At 37.2% G+C, this 18,451-nt stretch overlaps 1 protein-coding gene across 2 annotated transcripts in view; it reads right to left on the bottom strand.

The window, feature by feature from the left end:
- The window catches only part of LOC117297953 (cAMP-dependent protein kinase catalytic subunit alpha-like), a 57,774-nt gene that overhangs the window by 15,557 nt on the left and 23,766 nt on the right, over window positions 1-18,451 (bottom strand). For both annotated transcript variants that reach the window (XM_033781149.1, XM_033781150.1), the window contains 4 exons: window positions 16,985-17,046; window positions 15,604-15,732; window positions 13,603-13,701; window positions 2,088-2,170 (listed from right to left, as the gene is read on the bottom strand). In XM_033781149.1, the coding sequence (XP_033637040.1) occupies window positions 2,088-2,170; window positions 13,603-13,701; window positions 15,604-15,732; window positions 16,985-17,046 (373 nt within the window). The remainder of the gene's footprint in view (window positions 1-2,087; window positions 2,171-13,602; window positions 13,702-15,603; window positions 15,733-16,984; window positions 17,047-18,451) is intronic.

Below are 18,451 nucleotides of genomic sequence, written 5' to 3'. Positions count from 1 at the left end.
GCAGAGATGTACAATCTCACATCTTCATCTGCATGCAAACTACGAAAAATGAGCAAACGATGAAAATGAGTCATCGCACCGTGGGCAAAGCGCAACAACCAAAATCTTGTTTCCCTTTACCCCATGACTACTCTTTGAATCTTGGTTTTCCTACATTGTAGGCACGACGTAGAGGGCACACTGTATTATGAATTGCGCATACATTTTCTAAGCATAGACAAAAAAATGCTAAGCAATAAAAGGTTACCAGCCAGGTACATACGATTTTGACTGGTCCCATACTGGTATTTGCTTAGTAGTTAATCAATTTCTTGAGCGGTATTCACCGTTTTATGAAATTAGGGCATGGTCCAGGAGATAGCATCTTGACATTGGTTTAATTCTGACACCATTGTGTTTCAGCAGTGTGTAACCACAGTAACAGACCTTGTGGCTATGGACACCCTTTTCTCCTTTCCCAGTAGTTCAGATAACAAACAACAAGATCGATATTACACACGCAAGATACAGGTCTGGCCGAGATAACAGGCCGTCCTGTTGAACACGCTCGATTATAATGAAATCGGGTCACTGCGACAACAATTGCGTCTAGTCCATCGACGTTACCCAGCTCTTCCGTGAAACCTGGGTCGTCTTTTTGCACTTTCTCTCGGCTCTACTGGTTGGTAAATATGCTAAGGTTATGGATGATCAGTCTTAAGAGGAGAGGAAGATGAGAAATGGAGGAGCGATGTACTTGATAATGGGTTTCTTTCTGGAGGGGGTCAAGATGTCTCTTTTTACCCGACAGAGAAAAATGTCAAAACAAGGCCCGCTCAGTGTCATCTGGTAAACACTGTTCAAAATCCATGTTGGTTAGGGTAGAGGAGGACACATTTTTCAGCCCAGTTTTTTTTAAAGAAGACTTGTTTATCAGTACTGCCATATCATTCGACTTACATTTTACCCTCACACCGATGTGTGCATGCATTTTTCACTGGGGAAAAATCCCAGGTAGCTTGGAATAGGATTCGAACCTAATACCCTAGCAACCTAGAACGGGCAAATCAGTCTTATTTAAACACCGATATGTGATGTTTCTATTTACTCACTACTTCCAAAGCCTCTTGGGGAAACAAATCTACAGGCACGTAGTATAGTGTGGGATTCGAACCCAAAACCCCTGCATTGTTGAGCTGAAATATTTATTTATTTATTTATTTCCAGGCAAAAAGTACATACAAAGAATAGGCAATAAAAACATGACTACACAGAGAACAAGCCTGTGGATAATCAAAAAGCGAAAATAATCACTATCTAAAGGCGATCCAGACAATAAAAATAACAAAGGCACAAAAGGGTACAAAGCTAAAAATGTCATACAAATTTGGAAAATAGCACATCAAATACCATACCAACCAGTGCATATATCGTTTGTTTTTACCATTTGCAATAATGTGCGATATAAACTATTTATTCAGTGCTTCCTGATTCCCTTTGAAAAACAAGAAAAAAAGAAACTGGGGTATGAACCCAAGACCCCTGCATTCTAGAGCAGATGCCTTAAGTAATCAATGCAAATTAGGTTTTAACATTCCACCAATATATGGTGAGCCTTTTTTATGCTTTAGAGTCTTTTGAGAAAAATAATCCACAGGCACCTTGGGATGGATTTGAACCCATGACCCCTGCTAAGCCTACTATATGGTCCAATATTTAAAGGAACATGTTACCTTGGATCGGACGAGTTGGTCTATGAAAAGCGTTTGTAACCGTTCTTTTATAAAATGCATATGGTTGGAAAGATGATTTAAAAGTAGAATACAATGATCCACACAAGTTTGCTTCGAAATTGCGTGGTTTTCCTTTTACTGTGCGAACTAATACGGTCGGCCATTTATCCATAAATGGCCGACCGTGTTAGTCGACAAGGTAAAAGGAAAACCGTGCAATTTCGAGGCATGTTTGTGTGGACCATTGTATTACTTTTAAATCATCTTTCTACCCATATGCATTTTATTAAAAAAGCGTTTCAAACGCTTTTCAAAGACCAACTCGACCGATCCAAGGCAACGTGGTCCTTTAAAGTAATCAGTGCAAAGTGTTACCTGAAACGCCCAATCCTTCTTAGGTGTGAGAACATTTCTCCGCCAGGTATGAACTGCAGCACCATGTACAAGTTGGAGTTGTCCTGATACACATAAACAAAACAAAAAATCAAAACATTAACCAATGCACAACCCAAAGCAGGACTTTTCCATGTTAATGTACTGTACTAAAAAAATAGAAGGGAAGTAAGTATAGTGTTTAACACACGAGTCAAAACAGTCTTAACATGTAAATTGTTGACAAAATATGCAGAAAACAGTGTCGTTAAAAGACATTGGACACTATTGGTAATTGGCTAAGACCCGTTTTCTCACTTGGTGTATCTCAACATATGCATAAAATAAAAAAACTGTCAAAATTTGAACTCAATTGGTCGTCTAAGTTGCGAGATAATAATGTAAGAAAAAACGCCCTTGTCACACAAAGTTGTGTGCTTTCAGATGCTTGATTTCGAGACCTCAAATTCTAAACCCGAGGTCTCGAAATCAAATTAGTTGAAAATGACTTCTTTCTCGAAAACTACGTCACTTCAGAGGGAGCCGTTTCTCACAATGTTTTATACCATCAACCTCTCCCTATTACTCGTTACCAAGTAAGGTTTTATGCTAATAATTATTTTGAGTAATTACCATAAGTGTCCACTGCCTTTAAAACTATGTGCGTAGGAGTGTTTTTTTATAGGCTTATATATTCATGCCTGGTACATCCTTCTTGTACTGTAAACAAGTCAGATTTTTCATAAAGGGCACCTCTATTCTTTGAAGGAAACTTTCAATTTGAACAATGACTGAGGCACTGAGGCAATGGCCAGGGGCACCCAGGCCTTTATCACACGGCAATGACCCTGCCAGTTTGAAACGGCCGTTAAAGAACTCGTCGACCCTTTTATTCCCTTATTAATACTTGTTCATGGAACAGAGCAGAGAGCTTGTTGATATTATGTACATTGTAAAGCATTGTTAGAAACAACACCCTTTGAAGTAATGCAGTTTAACAGAAAGAGTTTTTTTTTTCACACACAAATTTGAATCTGAAAAAGGCTTTAGATCTCAGGCTTTTGAAAACACACAATTCTGAGCAACAATTGGTGTTTTTTTATATGTTATTTTTTTGAAATTTCCATATGACCAATGTGCCCAAATTTTAACAGATTTGTTATTTTGTACACATTGTGGGGAAACACCACGTGAGAATCCTGATCTTTAAAGTATACTCTCCTTTTAAATACCATGGACATTATTGGTAATTGTCCAGTCTTCTCATTTGGTGTAATCTCAACATACATGTATGCATAAAATAACAAACCTGTGAAAATTTGAAAAAGTTGTGAGATAATAAAGAAAGAAAAAACACCCTTGTCACACGAAGTTGTGTGCGTTTGGATGGTTGATTTTGAGACCTCAAATTCTAAATGTGAGGTCTCAAAATCAAATTCACAGAAAATTACTTCTTTCTCGAAAACTATGTCACTTCAGAGGGAGCCGTTTCTCACATGGTTTTATACAACCAACCTCTCCCCATTACTTGTTACCAAGTAAGGTTTTATGCTAATGATTATTTTGAGTAATTACCAATAGTGTCCACTGCCTTTAAATATCAGTCTATTTACACATAATTATTTAATTTGTGGATAATTATTATTTCTTTCCAGATGTCTGTGATGATTGAATCGTCCAAGGTTATGTTAGAGCAGCACTACTAAAGACTAATAGTAACAAACACGGATGAGACTCTATTAAAAGCTCCTTGAATTTCCACAATTGGTTATTATTAAATAAACTGCAACACGTCATTTGCCCCATTCCAAAATGCACTGACTGAGTGGTCTGGCGTGTGTGTGTGCACTCACACAATGAGGGAGGCTAGGGAGACCGTGGATTTGTTACAGAAATGCAAATCTTTATTGACATGCAACAAGACGCCGAGAAAAAAACGGGGCTTGTTCCAGCAGGCGTTGAAATGTGCAATGTCGGGCCCTGGGTATGGAGACAGTTACTATGGAACAAGGTTGCCGTGGCGATACTAGATAGATGAGGACCCTATCTACGCAAGAGGATGGGACTGCGTCGATGTTGGATTGAAGGGGAAATTAATTTGTGCTATTTCTGTTTTTATGTTTCAATGCCAAATCTGACGTAATTATTACAAAGGTTTGACTTTCGATGCTCGGAAGGTTGTATAAAAGAGATCTTTTTTTAGATGGCTCATTCATTGTTGGAGCAAATTTTGACGCACCATGACATTCTACTGAAAGTTAGAATAAACAAGATTACAGACAGTAACAATCAGACTAACTTTGTTTTCATAAAATGACACTAAAATCAACTCTTCCTTGCGCTGACCAGTCGCTATTGACCAGTTCAAGTCTCTTCAAAATAATTAGTTGTAAAACTAAAACTAAGATTGCGCGGCCACACAGTTTTCAGAATTGAGTGTGCTATTGAGGCCTTTTCATTATATTTTATTTCTTATTAAAAAGAAATTTGATTTTTGTTTATTTATTTATTTTTACTTAGTCTTCTTTTTTTGGGGGAGACACTGTTGCAAAAAAAACCAAGTAAACAATAAGTGTGTCCATATATGACCAATTTATCACCAAAAATTAATGTTTCATTGTAAGAGGTTTAAAGAACTTCATTCCGAGTCACAGTATAAACTGTTTTTGAAGTCAAAACATCGGGCATTGTAAAAAACAAATCTTCCATTCAAATATTTGAATGCTGATGGCCTTACATGTATATAGCTTTCTTTTGAACCGTAATTTCCGTCACAAACAATAAATCCTTCAATCATTAGAGTTTTCTGTGAGATTAACTGATGAAAACAAATGCCTAAAACAATGCTTTATGTTTTCATCCGAATAATAATGACGCATCCATTAAAAACAAAAAGTGTTTTTTTCCCCCAGAATTTAAACTGGCTCAAGTTAGGACTTGCATGTATTGTTGCTCATGGAAATTCAAGTCAAATCTACAAGGCAATTTCAAACAAATTAGGCTGTACACCGTGGTTGAATTCAAATTAATTCAATTTCATTAACCTGACTGAACACAAAAAGTCCCTGGAGCATACAGGTGTTTTAGAGTGTATGAAATGTACCAAGTCCCAAAAAGCACGTACTTGGACAATCTTATATATAAGAACTTGGGTCTGATGATTGGATTCAAATCACCCATCTATGTATCCATGTCTTATTCCCTAGTACCGTAACGCTTTAATAATGTGCAATGCCTTTCCAACTGTAGTAAACAGACTATTTACTAGGTATGTATGTTTCCAGGGGGAGAAACCTTACTTTTGAATGTCAATGCTTTTCAATAAATAAATTGAAGCTGCACTTGGTTTTGACGCCAGGCATGATACCGTTTAGTTTTAAGAATCAAGAAGGCCCTAATAAACCACGTAACTGAAACTGACTGAGAAAATTTCAATTTGGGGCTGAACACAGACAAATTTACTAGAGTGGGATTGAACCTGCAACCTCTGAATGAACAGCGCAATTGTCTGTAGGTCGCTGCTTCAAATCCTGCTCCAGCATGTCTAGTAAATTTGTCTCTGTTCAACTCAAGATTAGTTAAGAAACATCAGGATTCTTATCACTAGGTTACACCTTTTGAATGGTAGTCTAGTGTTTCTGTGTTAGACACCAGGGCAAAATTTCATAAAGTCTGTTTAAGCAGACAGTTTCTGCTTACCATTCGCAAAGTTTCTATTTCAAACAAGGCTAACGGGAAACAATGCAAAAAGGATGTCAGCCTGCCAGCAGTTGTTGTCACCATATGAGATACACAACAATGCAAAAGCCTTTGTGAACATGCGCACATGTGCTGCTAAATATTTGTGATCGTTGATGAAGTTTAAACACTTTTGCTCACAAAGATTTTTCTGCATGCAGTAAGCAAAACAAATGTGCTTATCGGTAATGAGCTTTATGAATTTGGGCCCTGATCTAGAATGATTGTTTACATACATGTACCACTGACAGACAAAAACAAACTAATTAATGAATCAATCAAAGTTAAACATGTACTTAATGGTACTGTCGGTTAAAAACTTTTGAAAAATATCAAAAAATAACCCAACAATATTCACATTTTTAGTTGTTTCTCAACATAATAATGATGATGTTGTGTGAACGATAATCACTTGGGAGCTGAATGGAATGGATTATTACAGACAGACTAACGAGTCAACAGCACAAAACCATTACAGGTACATAATGTACCTTTAACAGTTTCTGAAACTAGTCATTACGATGGCAGATGACTGGTCATTAATAAACAGATTTTATCAAATGTCAAGAGACGCAACCCTTATAGATGTAATTAAATTACGCAAGGTACATTTGGCCCGTTTGTGGTAAAGCTACGTATACCATTGTCTGGTTGTGCATGCCTAATTAAAGAGGAAGTTGACTTGTACAGACACAACATGTACCGTAGTTGGCTTGATTATGCCTACAATTTTCATTTACAATGTATTCCCCCCCCCCAAAAAACAAAAAGTTTCATTCCAAGTTGAGAAAGATGATAATTAATTAATAACAACTGATTGTAAACAATGGGGGAGTTTTGAGAATGGTACATTGTGAATACAAGGCTCAAATTTAGCGTAAAATTCCCAAAGACAGTTTCATGTACAGTGTACCAAGTGTACATTACCTGGTAACCTGCTTAGTTTTGCTTGGCAGAAAAATGTTTTAAAGCCATTGGACCCTTTCGGTATACAGTATTGTCCAAGGCCCACACTTTGTGACATCACAACTTCTACAATGTATATAAATAACAAACCTGTGAAAATTTAGGCTCAATCGGATGTCAGAGTCGGGAGAAAATAACAGGAAAACCCTCCCTTGTATCCGCACGATTCCCTGTGTCATGACATGTGTTTAAAATAAATCCGTAATTCTCGATATTGAGAATTGATATTGTTTTACTGTTTTCTCAAAAAGTCATTTCATGGAAAAATATTTCAAGAGACTTAGTCTTTCACCACTACCTGTAATCCCTGTAAGTTATTTGTAAATCTGTGCAAACTTTTTTGTACAGAAAAGGTCTAATGGCTTAAAAAGCAAAATTTTTCTGCTGAAGTACCTCTATGAACTTTGACACAGCATGCAGGTAAAAACAACAAAAAACAAATTTGACAAACCCCACTAGCCCACAGGTGAAATTGCTTTTTAAAACACCTGAAGAACAATTAAAATTATATCCAAGGTAATCAGGCGGATGACTAATTAATTTTCGAGGGTACAACGCTGTATAATGAAGGGCAAGGTACTTTTAGTATTAATAAAGGGCAAGGAAGTTTTTCATTAAAGGCAATGGACACTTGGTAATTACTCAAAATAATGATTATCATAAAAACTTACTTGGTAACGAGTAATGGGGAGTTGTTGATAGTATAAAACATTGTGAGAAACAGCTCCCTCTGAAGTAGCGTAGTTTTCAAGAAAGAAGTAATTTTCCACAAGTTTGATTTTGAGACCTCAGAATTAGATTTTGAGGTCTCGAAATCAAGCATCTGAAAGCACACAACTTTGTGTGACAAGGGTTCTTTTCCTTATTTCATGTATTATCTCGCAACTTCAACGACCAATTGAGCTCAAAATTTCACAGGTTTGTCATTTTATGCATGTTGATAAACACCTGCACCAAGACAGACTGGTCTTTTACCAATAGTGTCCAGTGTCTCTAAAACTAACAGAGGCCAAAGTACTCTTTTATTGGTAGACTGCAAGGCAGTTTTTCATTGATAGAAGGGCATTCGGGCAAGGTAGTTTTTTTTATTGATAGAGGGCAAAGAAGTTTTTCATTAAAAGAGGCTATAAAGTAGTTTTTATTGAAAGAGGGCAAAGAAGTTTTTCATTAAAAGAGGGCAAAGTAGCTTTTCATTGAAAGAGGGCAAAGTAGTTTTTCATTGAAAGAGGGCAAAGTAGTTTGTCATTGAAAGAGGGCACAGTAGTTTTTCATTGAAAGAGGGCAAAGTAGTTTTTCATTAAAAGAGGGAAAAGTAGTTTTTCATTGAAAGAGGGCAAAGTAGTTTTTCATTGAAAGAGGGCAAAGTAGTTTTTTATTGATAGAGGGCAAAGTAGTTTTTTATTGATAGAGGGCAAAGTAGTTTTTCATTGATAGAGGGCAAAGTAGTTTTTCTCATTGAAATAGGGCAAAGTAATTTTTTATTGGAAGAGGGCAAAGTAGTTTTTCATTGAAAGAGGGCAAAGTACTTTTTATTGATAGAGGGCAAGCTGTTTTCGTTGATGAAGCTTAGGGCAAGGCAGTTTTTCATTGATACATTTTAGATGTTATTTGAAGTACAGTACATGTGTCAAACCTGACATGTCATACAAATCAGGAGAAATAAGATTTTAAATCTAAGGCAGTTTGTACCTATTTTTATTTCTGGGTGTACTCCAACATTTAATGGAACGTAATTTAAAAAGATGTGTGTTTGTTTACTATGATAACCTTCAATGGAAGATTGGATGCCATCTGTGATTGAGATTGTTATTGTTTGTTTGTAACAGGTGAAATTCACCAACAGCTTGGCAACATGGCAGAGCTTGTGTTAAGGCTGTTTTACAATTAAAAAAAGATGGCATCCGTGTATAACTTCATATCCAAATACTTAAAGGGATTTTATACGCTTGGTAATGAAAAGCACTGTTTGTTTCAACCCTAGTATAAATGTAGCCATTAAACTAATGTGTGATACATGCATTTTTGAGATTTTTCTGAAAACCTGGAGCGATTATGTCCACTGCCAGGCAGGATGAACAATTTGTAATTTGAAAAAAATACACAATCTGATCAATTTGACTTGGTCAGTAACGCAAAGCTGCTGTACTTCTTACAAAATAAGTTTTTCTTGCCAATAAATGACTAACTCACATTTCTGATGTAGAAACTCAGTTTCCAAAAGAAAGATTCCTTAGGTTAGTGGGGGAAAAAATATAAAAATCTCTTACCTTCCGTTAAAATGGTGTAAATTGCCATTGGACTTGACCCCCTCCAATGCAAAATTTGTCAACAACCAACTTTGAAAGTCAACATTAGAACATCACATGTTTTTATTTAAGATATATCAAAGTGGGGTCCTCTATTATTCAATTGAAAAAGAAGAAAACAAAACTCACAAGACTGCTCGACTTGTTCGGTTATGAATTAACAGGCCCGACACAAAAACTACTGGCCACAAGCCTGTGGCCCTGAATAAAGGTCTACTACATGTGTACATATCACCCTCCACAATCGTCTTCAGGAAAATGCCTGATTGATGAGGATTAAGACTCTGGACACTATTGGTAAATGTCAAAGACCAGTCTTCTCAATGGTGTATCTCAACATATGCACACAATAACAAACCTGTGAAAATTTGAACTCAACTGGTTGTCGAAGTTGCGAGATAATAACGAAAGAAATAACACCCTTGTCACACGAAGTTGTGTGCTTTCAGATGCTTAATTTCGAAACCTCAAAACCTTATTTTGAGGTCTCAAAATAAAATTTTGGGCTAATTACTTCTTTCTCGAAAACTTCCGAGGGAGCCATTTCTCACAATGTTTTATACTATCAACAGCTCTCCATTTTTCATTACCAAGTAAGGTTTTATGCTCAACAATTATTTATTTTGATTAATTACCAATAGTGTCCAGTGCCTTAAAGGACTGTAGTTTAAAAAAATAAAAACAGTGATCATCAGATCCCTGCAACAGGCATTGTACTTGTATCAGTCCTATCTTAGTCCAAACATTTTTGTGCTGAGTTACCATTGGAGAAATTCAAGAGGGTCTAACAAAGACACTTAGATTTGGATTCGGTTTAATGAAAACATTTTGCAGTGCTCTGGGAAACAACAACAACAACAACAACCTCAAAACATTGTATTTTTGCCAGTAGACATGCAACTTTGTGTTTGCAAAAAAATGAAAATCACAAACAAATTTGTACTTTTCATTTGAAAAAGAAGGGGAAAAAAAAAGAAGAGTGCATGCAAACACGCAAATCAGCCCTCCAGCTGACTGGTTGCATGTTTTTAGCCTGGCAAGCAACACTTTTCTGTTTTTCTTTTTCCTGACCCTTCAGATATTTCTTAGGAATGTAATTGATACACGTATCCGCTTCACGCTGCGTAAGGTGTACTAAGTATTAATTTCTTTTCATTTGGAATCGAATTCGAATGCCGCATGACTTCAACCTAGACAGATCACACTGACCTGTGTCCGCGCATGAAAAAACAGCAAGAAGGTTATTATGCGAAGGGGAAATATTCACTCACTCGCGACGTTGGGGGAAACTGGGAATCGCCCGACGGGAGGAACACACGTACATGAGACGCACTTTCCTGCCTTCAGGGCAATTTGATCTCCAGCTGTGTTTAACTTGAGATTTTATCCATTGCATGATTTGATTCCATGGAGTGACTCTGCATTGTAGGGCTGTTTGGTTTTCAAACCATGGTAGGGAACAAGAGTCGTAAACATGAAGAACACTGCACTGCAGGGCCTTACATGTGTTTTATAGAGCTGTAAATATTGCTTAAACATTTTCTGCTAAGCAAAAATACATGTACAAGTAAGTAGGATACCAGTCATGTGACATTTTGGCTGGTAACTTTTGGCCAGGACTACAATGATGTGTACGTATACAGTTACATGTATGGGAACATTTTAAAGAAACACTACACCAAGGTCAAAATCCGGGCAAAGAGGAGGCTATAGTAGATTATAGATTCAGTGAACTTACAGATTATGCATTAATTGCTAAGCGCAGAAAAATTGTGTTTAGCACAGACAGGTTCCAAACAAATTACCCATGAAGTTCTATAGCATAGTGAATGGTTCCAATCAAATGTTCTATTAGCACATAAATGTGTTATAAATGCAGAATTTTCTGATTTGAAAACACGCTTAAACAGCACGTTATTAAATTATCTTTCCAAATTTTGTTTTAATGGACAAAATAATAGCCATTTTAAGCCCACACATATCCCGAGCATATAATACATTTTCTGTGAGTTTTTATCATGTTCTATCACTCTCAACCGCCCACCAAAAAAAAACTTGTATATAACAGAAAAACAACTGATTTCAATCTAAAGCAGCTGAAAATCTTAAAAAATGATGCGAGAGACTGCAACACGATCTCCATAGTCCCTCTGCCCACGGTAATATTGATTCGGGACAGTGTAACAGTCATTCAAATACTGCTATTATGCTACTGCAGTCTTAGTCAACACAATGCCAGGCATGAATACCAAATTTCTTTAAGTATTAAAGTCGCCAGACTATTTCCCTCTAGGATTACAGTATGGGTTTTTTTAATGGGAGAAAATTACAATGTACTTGGGTAAGATCATGGATTGGCGTATGTGTTTATTATGTAATAATTGCAATAAGGATTAAGAATATTACTTTGTTTTATCATGACACGGATGTGTGATAACCAGAGCTGCCAACACCAACATTTGGGAGAAAGTGTCCATAATTATGAAGATTTTGAAATTTGTTCATCAAAACCTGGAAAGATTGGTTTATTTTCAGCAAACTTTCTGCAGAATCTGGGAGAGTTGGCCACTCTGGAGTTAGTACATTCTGTGCTTGGTCAAGTCCAGACCCAAAATATATCCAGGTATTTATGCAAATCAAGTGGGATTCGAACCCACACTACAGCCACTCATTCTATAGAGCAGGATGTTAACTCTTAGACCACACAGGCCAGTTTGAATCATACAATGTATGACAAACATGAATGACTGCTAGCAACCGTAGGGCTGGCAGGCAAGATTGTTTTTTCTATAATGGGTATCGTCCATTGCTACTGCAACTTGACCCTACAAATGTACATTTTTGTCCATACAAAACAGTATAATGCTCATTCTACATTATGTACCCTACAACATAACTCAATGTGTGCTGTTTGATTTGTCTACAAGCTAGAACTGGGTGAACAATAACCCTGAACTTTAAGCAGTCAACAGAGGCAATATGCCAGTTAATTAAATATATCAAATGTACTGCATGCGACCTACCTGTACATTGTACGTATCACAATCTATACTGCACTCAGTGCTTATTATGAATACATTCCTAGTCCTTTTCCACAGTTTAATTGAAGGTCCAATTTTAAAAAGCTGGTAAGCACAATACAAATATTGCTCAGCACAAAACAAGTTACTTGCTAAAATTCTTGTCATTCTTCGCATATTGATGGTCAATGCCACCAATTTTGCTTTTCAAAGCAACTTGGCAATCTTTTGTGCTTACATGCTTTTAAGTGTAAGCTCCAACTTCATAAAGCCTGTCATCAGCACACACAAAAATTTCAAGCAAAGAAAAATAAATTGCTTAGAAGTGTCAGGTCACTAACCAATTCTTACAACCAACACACCATAACGTTAACATGTCGCATCTACTAGTGCCCCGCAAATTTTTTGCTTTTCAATGGAATTTGCTAAGCATTTTTTTCCCTGCTTAATAACAGCTCAATGACATTGGACAGTGCTCCGTTTTGCTCCTTTTCTAAGCTTCAACACTCCTAACAATATAAAAATATAGTGTGATACTTGGCATTAATTTATTGTACTAGGGACAAAATGGAATGTCTGTAGCATCAGTATAACAGACGATAAATGTGAACAGACTGCAGCAGCAAAAACAACAACACATCATTAACATAAACTTGCATTGTACTTCACAGCACTCCCCTCTCCCCACCGAAATGGAGACAGTTAAACATGCAGCTACATTAGCCATCGTGGTTCCTTATTGATGCATCAATCAATGCATATAATATATGGCAATAAAAGCAGGCTCATTTTAATTAAGGTCAGTCATTTCGTGATGTCAGGCTCATACGTTTTCACGCTGGAGCTATCGGCCGACCAACTGTGGCATTAAAACCTGTGCATGTAATATACTTTCTATATGATACATGTGGTGTACAGTAGCTGTTGTATAATGTCAAAAATTTATGTGTGAGTTTGGATGCTGCATCTAGATTTCCTTACAATGAATTCCAAGCTGGCACAATTTTGCTCGGCTGTGAAGCTCTCTCAGGGATGTATTATGACCAAATGCTCACTTGTAATTTAGCTTAATATACGAGTTACTGGCGTCTGAACGGAACTTGGCTTAAGGCCTAGACCCAATTTTATAGAGCTGCTGAAGCAGACAATTCTGTTTGAATTGTCTTCTAACTAAGCACACATTTGCAGGAAACCAGTCGAAAATAGTGCAAATGACATGGTAATTTTGCTGGTAACCTTAAGCTGGTAAGCACATTTTTGTTGTACTTAGCTACTCTTTGTACTTTAAGTAGCTTTAAGAAACTGGGCCCTGGTGCTTTTGTTTTGCAAAAAACAAGACAGTTGTTTGATAAAAAGCATCTTTATAAGAAAAATAGAACATTATTCTTTAAGGAATACTTCAAGGAGCCTCAAGGCAAAGACCAGGGGCAATTAATTTGCTAAGCACAAACAGATAATGAACCAGCAGCAAAGCCAGATTATGCTTACCTTGAAGTGAAACTCTAAGCTAACAAGGAAGGGGAAGCTGATGGATTGTAAGATCCTCTTTTCATTCAGTGTGTGTTCTACTTGCTTCAATTTCACCACCTGGAGTCAAAAACAAAGACACAGAGTTTAACATTTCGGTAGTACTTGGAGGTTACAAAAACCCTGGCATCAAAACCTTCAAAACCTGGACATACCTAGAGGTTCACAAACTGCGATAGAACCCAGAGGATCAAGAAACTGGATAGAACCAAGAAGCTCACAAACCTGGGCCCAATTTCATAGAGCTGCTAAGCACAAAAATTTGCTTAACATGAAATTTCTTCCTTGATAAAAACAGGATTACAAACCAAATTTCCACCTGATTTTTCAGGATAAGCAAACAACAGCTGAATACCAGTAACAAGCAAATGTAACATATGGAAATTTGGTTGGTAATCTTGTTTTTTTTTTTAAGGAAGAAATTCCATGCTAAGCAAATTTTTGTGCTTAGCAGCTCTATGAAATTGGGCCCTGGATGGAATAATAACAATAATAATAATAAGACTTGTAATGCGCACATATCCACCCTGCTGGGTGTTCAAGGCGCAGAACCCACAGGTTCACAGACCATATAACATGTAGAACCCAGAGGTTCAAAAACCTTGTTAGTATCAGCCAAAATGTGCGCGTATCGTCACGCAATCGTGTATATTGGCCCAATATGTTTGCTTGTGCATCTATTCGCCTCTCTTAATACTTAAAAAAAAATGCATGACGTCATAATTCTTACCAAAAATGAGGCTATGGGCGCACTTCTGCCACCATTTGCAGTGGCTGCGCCCATCGCCTCGTTTTGAGTTAGCATTGTGACGTACCTCATGCATAAATATTAAGAGAGGCGTATGGAGAGAACCCTGTTGCAAGATTATGAAAATAAGCAAAGCACTGAAGGGACTCACTTGAACAGAAATATTTCATATTGCCTGTAGAAGGCTCTGTTAATTTTGATAAAGCCAGCTGTACTAGACATTAATAACCCCAGGCTACCATTAGCCAACACATTAAGGCAAGCATTTGGTCATGCTTGAGTGCTCATAATGACTCCCGTTATTTCCGTTATTAAAGAGACGATTTAAACAAAGATTTCACTTCTGCGATCCACGAGTACCAATGTATTTTTGAACCTGTGGATTCCACCAAGGTTCTTAGACTCCTGGGTTTCACCCAGGGTCTTGAACCACTGGTTCTATGTATCCCAGTTTTTAATCTCTGGTCCCATCCAGGTTTTTGAACCCCTGGGTTCTATCCAAGTTTTGAACTCCCGGGTTCTACCATGGTTTTTGAACCGCTGGGTTTACCCTAGTCTTTGAACCGCTGGGTTCTACCATGGTTTTTGAACCTCTGGGTTTTTACCATAGTTTATTTGATATTCTACCCAGGTTTTTGAACCTCTAGGTTCTACCCAGGTTCTCGGACCTCTGGGTTCTAATCAGGTTTATAAACTTCTGGGCTTGTCAATATTTTTGAATGTCTGGGTTCTACTGTGGCTTTGAACTTCTGGGTATACCATAGTTTTTTAACCGCTGGGTTCTACCATGGTTTATTAGGTATTCTACCCAGGTTTTTGAACCTCTGGGTTCTACACAGGTTCTTGAACTTCTGGGCTTTTCAAGGTTTTTGAATGTCTGGGTTTTACCATGGCTTTTGAACTTCTGGGTTCTATCCTGGTTTTGAACCACTTGGTTCTACCATGGTTTTTGATCCTCTGGGTGCTTCTATCCAGGATTTTGAAAATCTTGGTTTCCCAGGTTTTTGAATCGTTGGGTTCTTTTCAGGTTTCTGAACTTCTGGGTTCCTTCCAGGTTTTTTCAACAATGGGTTATTTCTAGGTTTTTAAAGAACTTCAGATGATTATGGGAAAAAAATCTTTGCAACTGTTCTCATGGTCAGCACTAGCCTACAAGAACACATCATGAATTTGCTTTGAGAAAAGGGAATTTGAGGACTAGATCCACGACGTACCTTTTGTTTATCAAGTATTTTCATAGCGAAGAAGTTACCAGTTGATTTATGCTTGACCAACATGACCCTACCAAAAGAGCCGGTACCTAGGGTTTTTAAACGTTCGAAGTCGTCTAGACACGCTGTATTCTGTGAGAAAGAAAAGAACAAAGTGTTTAGTCAAATTTAGAAGTACTCTTTCTTGGTTGAAATTTTGAGAAATTGTTCTACTTATTTATGAAGTTGGAAAAAGTTATGAAAGAACAAAGGAGGATGAAGACTAAGCAGATAGTCCGTAATAAACAGCCGACTACAATGTAGGAGCAAAAATGATCATGAAACTGATGATAATAATATTCAGAGCATTTATAGAGCGATCTTACTAAACAGAGAAAGTAACACAGCAAGATTAAGAGAAGACACATCATAATTCTATTGACGCAGGGCCCAATTTCATGGAGCTGCTTAAGCATAAGATTTGCCTAAGCCTGAAAATAGCTTGCTAATTTTACAGTATGTTTCTGGCCAAAATTTCATGCCATTTACATTACTTGTGACTGTATCTAGCTGTTATTTACATTACTTGTGACTGGTATCTAGCTGTTGTTTACTTAGCATAGCCATTGAGTGGAGTCTTGGCCGGTAGTCTGATTTTACTAAGCAAGGATTTTTGCTGAAGCAAAATTTGGTGCTTGAGCAGCTCCATGAAATTGGGCCCAGATCACTCAAAGCCATCATCCCAGATACATCTTGGTTGTACCACTTTGGAAGGCAGATTAGATACGTTTTAGTAAGTCAAGTCAGATCTTATAGCAGTTTGTGTTTGTGTTTGTATTTAAGAGGCAGGGAAATTACCAATTCAATTTTGTGATGAACCCATTCTTCGATAGGTAGTCTTCATGTGAGTCAGGAAAAAATTACTCTCCATTCTCAACTTGAAATGGTGTCAATAATAGCCATTGTATTCGATACCCTTCCAGTGTCAACATCCAAAACATCAGGGCCCAACTTCTTGGCTTTTCCTACCTCACACTTTCTGCGCTTGCGATCACCATTCTCCGCTTGCAGGGCAAGTGCTGTGATTCTGCACTAGGTGTGTAAGCGAAGAATGCGAGTAACGCAGAGTATACGCCAGCACAAAAGGCAACATTTTCTGCTAACCCGAGAAATACATGTACACTTGACGTAAGCGCAGAATTCCCTGCTTCTGCACACACTTGTTCTTTGCTTACAGTAAGCAGTACTATCAAATTGGGCCTTAATGACATCATTCTGAGAAAAGTGGGTCTCCACATGAGCTGCTACTCTCTCTAACATGTCTAAAGTGTTCAATACACATGAGCACAATGACATGGACATGTGTAACAGAGTTCAGATAAATAATTTAACAAAGTTTACTTACTTGTGTTGGGCAGTCCCATTTTTTCTGGCATTCTTCTTTTGCTTGTGCTAGGAAGTTTTTCACTGTAAACAAGAACACGCAATATGACATATCAGTACAAATAATCAAAAACCTACAATGAAATCATAAACGTGTTTAAATGTGGATGGCTAAAGCATGCTGGCGATGAAAAATATTACCTGTATTAAATTTATGTGATAATAAACTTTGTGATAATAAACTTTTATCATGCTGTGGCCATCTTGATTTGCTTTCATTCAAATCAATGTAACCAAACCGCTTGAAGGGCAAATAGTTTGGTTACTTTTAGTTTGATGAATATTAGCATCAATTTCTGCTGTTTGATACATGGAACAAGACCAAGACGGTGGCAACATGATAAAGATCCTTACCGTATACTCAGTCTTGCTTTCTGAGTCTTGACATGCGAAAGGATACAAAATCCATACAGGCTACTCACTCGTACCTCAAGTAGGATTTGAACCCCTACCCCCTCATTCTAGAGTATGGTGTCTCAACCACCAGACCACCAAGTAGACAAAGGCCTAATTTCATTAAGCTGTTAAAGGATTTAGGTACTTTTTCAAAACGTCCATAGATTTACGTTAAACTTACAAGGTTTGAAGATAATGATAGTGGAAAGCTTCCCTTCAAATATTACTTACTGAGGTTCTGTAGTTTTTGAGAAATGAGTAAAACAATGTCATGAAAATACGTTTGTAAATGATTAAAATAATTTTTGTCTCGTGAGACGAAAATTATTTTCATGACATTGTTTTACTCATTTCCCAAAAAATACAGCACCTCAGCACGTAATATTTTCAGGGAAGCTTTCTACTATCATTATCTTCAAACTGTGTAAGTTTTGTGTAAATCTGTGGACATTGTGTTTTTTGTCCTACAAAAGTTACATAGACCCTTTAAGCAGAACAATTCTTTTTTTTGAGAAGTAAAAAAAATTTCGTATTTTTTCACAAAGATACTACACAATGTTGTAGCCTATTAATATTATTCATTCAAAAACACAAGCATTCGAATTTGAGTTTATCAGTGGCACAGGGCCTGCAGTCCACTCCAGTGTTACATTTGAGCCCAGCTTGTTAATAGCAGGGATCTAATTAAACATGATCATTCTATCGTGGATAAAGAATAATATTGTTTGCGCTTGTTGTTGCTGCATGTAATTAACAGGGTTCAGGCCTTTCAACACCAAGCACGTACATGTACTTACATGTAGTGGTGAAGACATACTCTAGAATGAATGTTGCGAGGGTTCAAAAACCCACCTAAGTACCGGAAAGCATCGCGTACACATTGCTTTTCACAAATCATTGATGTCAATGCTTACCTCATGTGACGTCATTGAATGTTAAGGATGTTTTATGGCTTCAACGAAGTTGCTTTATTTTTAATACATGTATCCAGTCAGTTTTTTTATCACCAAATATTGATTTCTCTTGAGAATAC

Source organism: Asterias rubens, chromosome 12 (assembly GCF_902459465.1).
Source record: "Asterias rubens chromosome 12, eAstRub1.3, whole genome shotgun sequence".
Classification (NCBI taxonomy): Eukaryota; Metazoa; Echinodermata; class Asteroidea; order Forcipulatida; family Asteriidae; genus Asterias; species Asterias rubens.
Note: the sequence above shows the minus strand (reverse complement) of the source record. Positions and strands in the feature narration are given on the sequence as shown.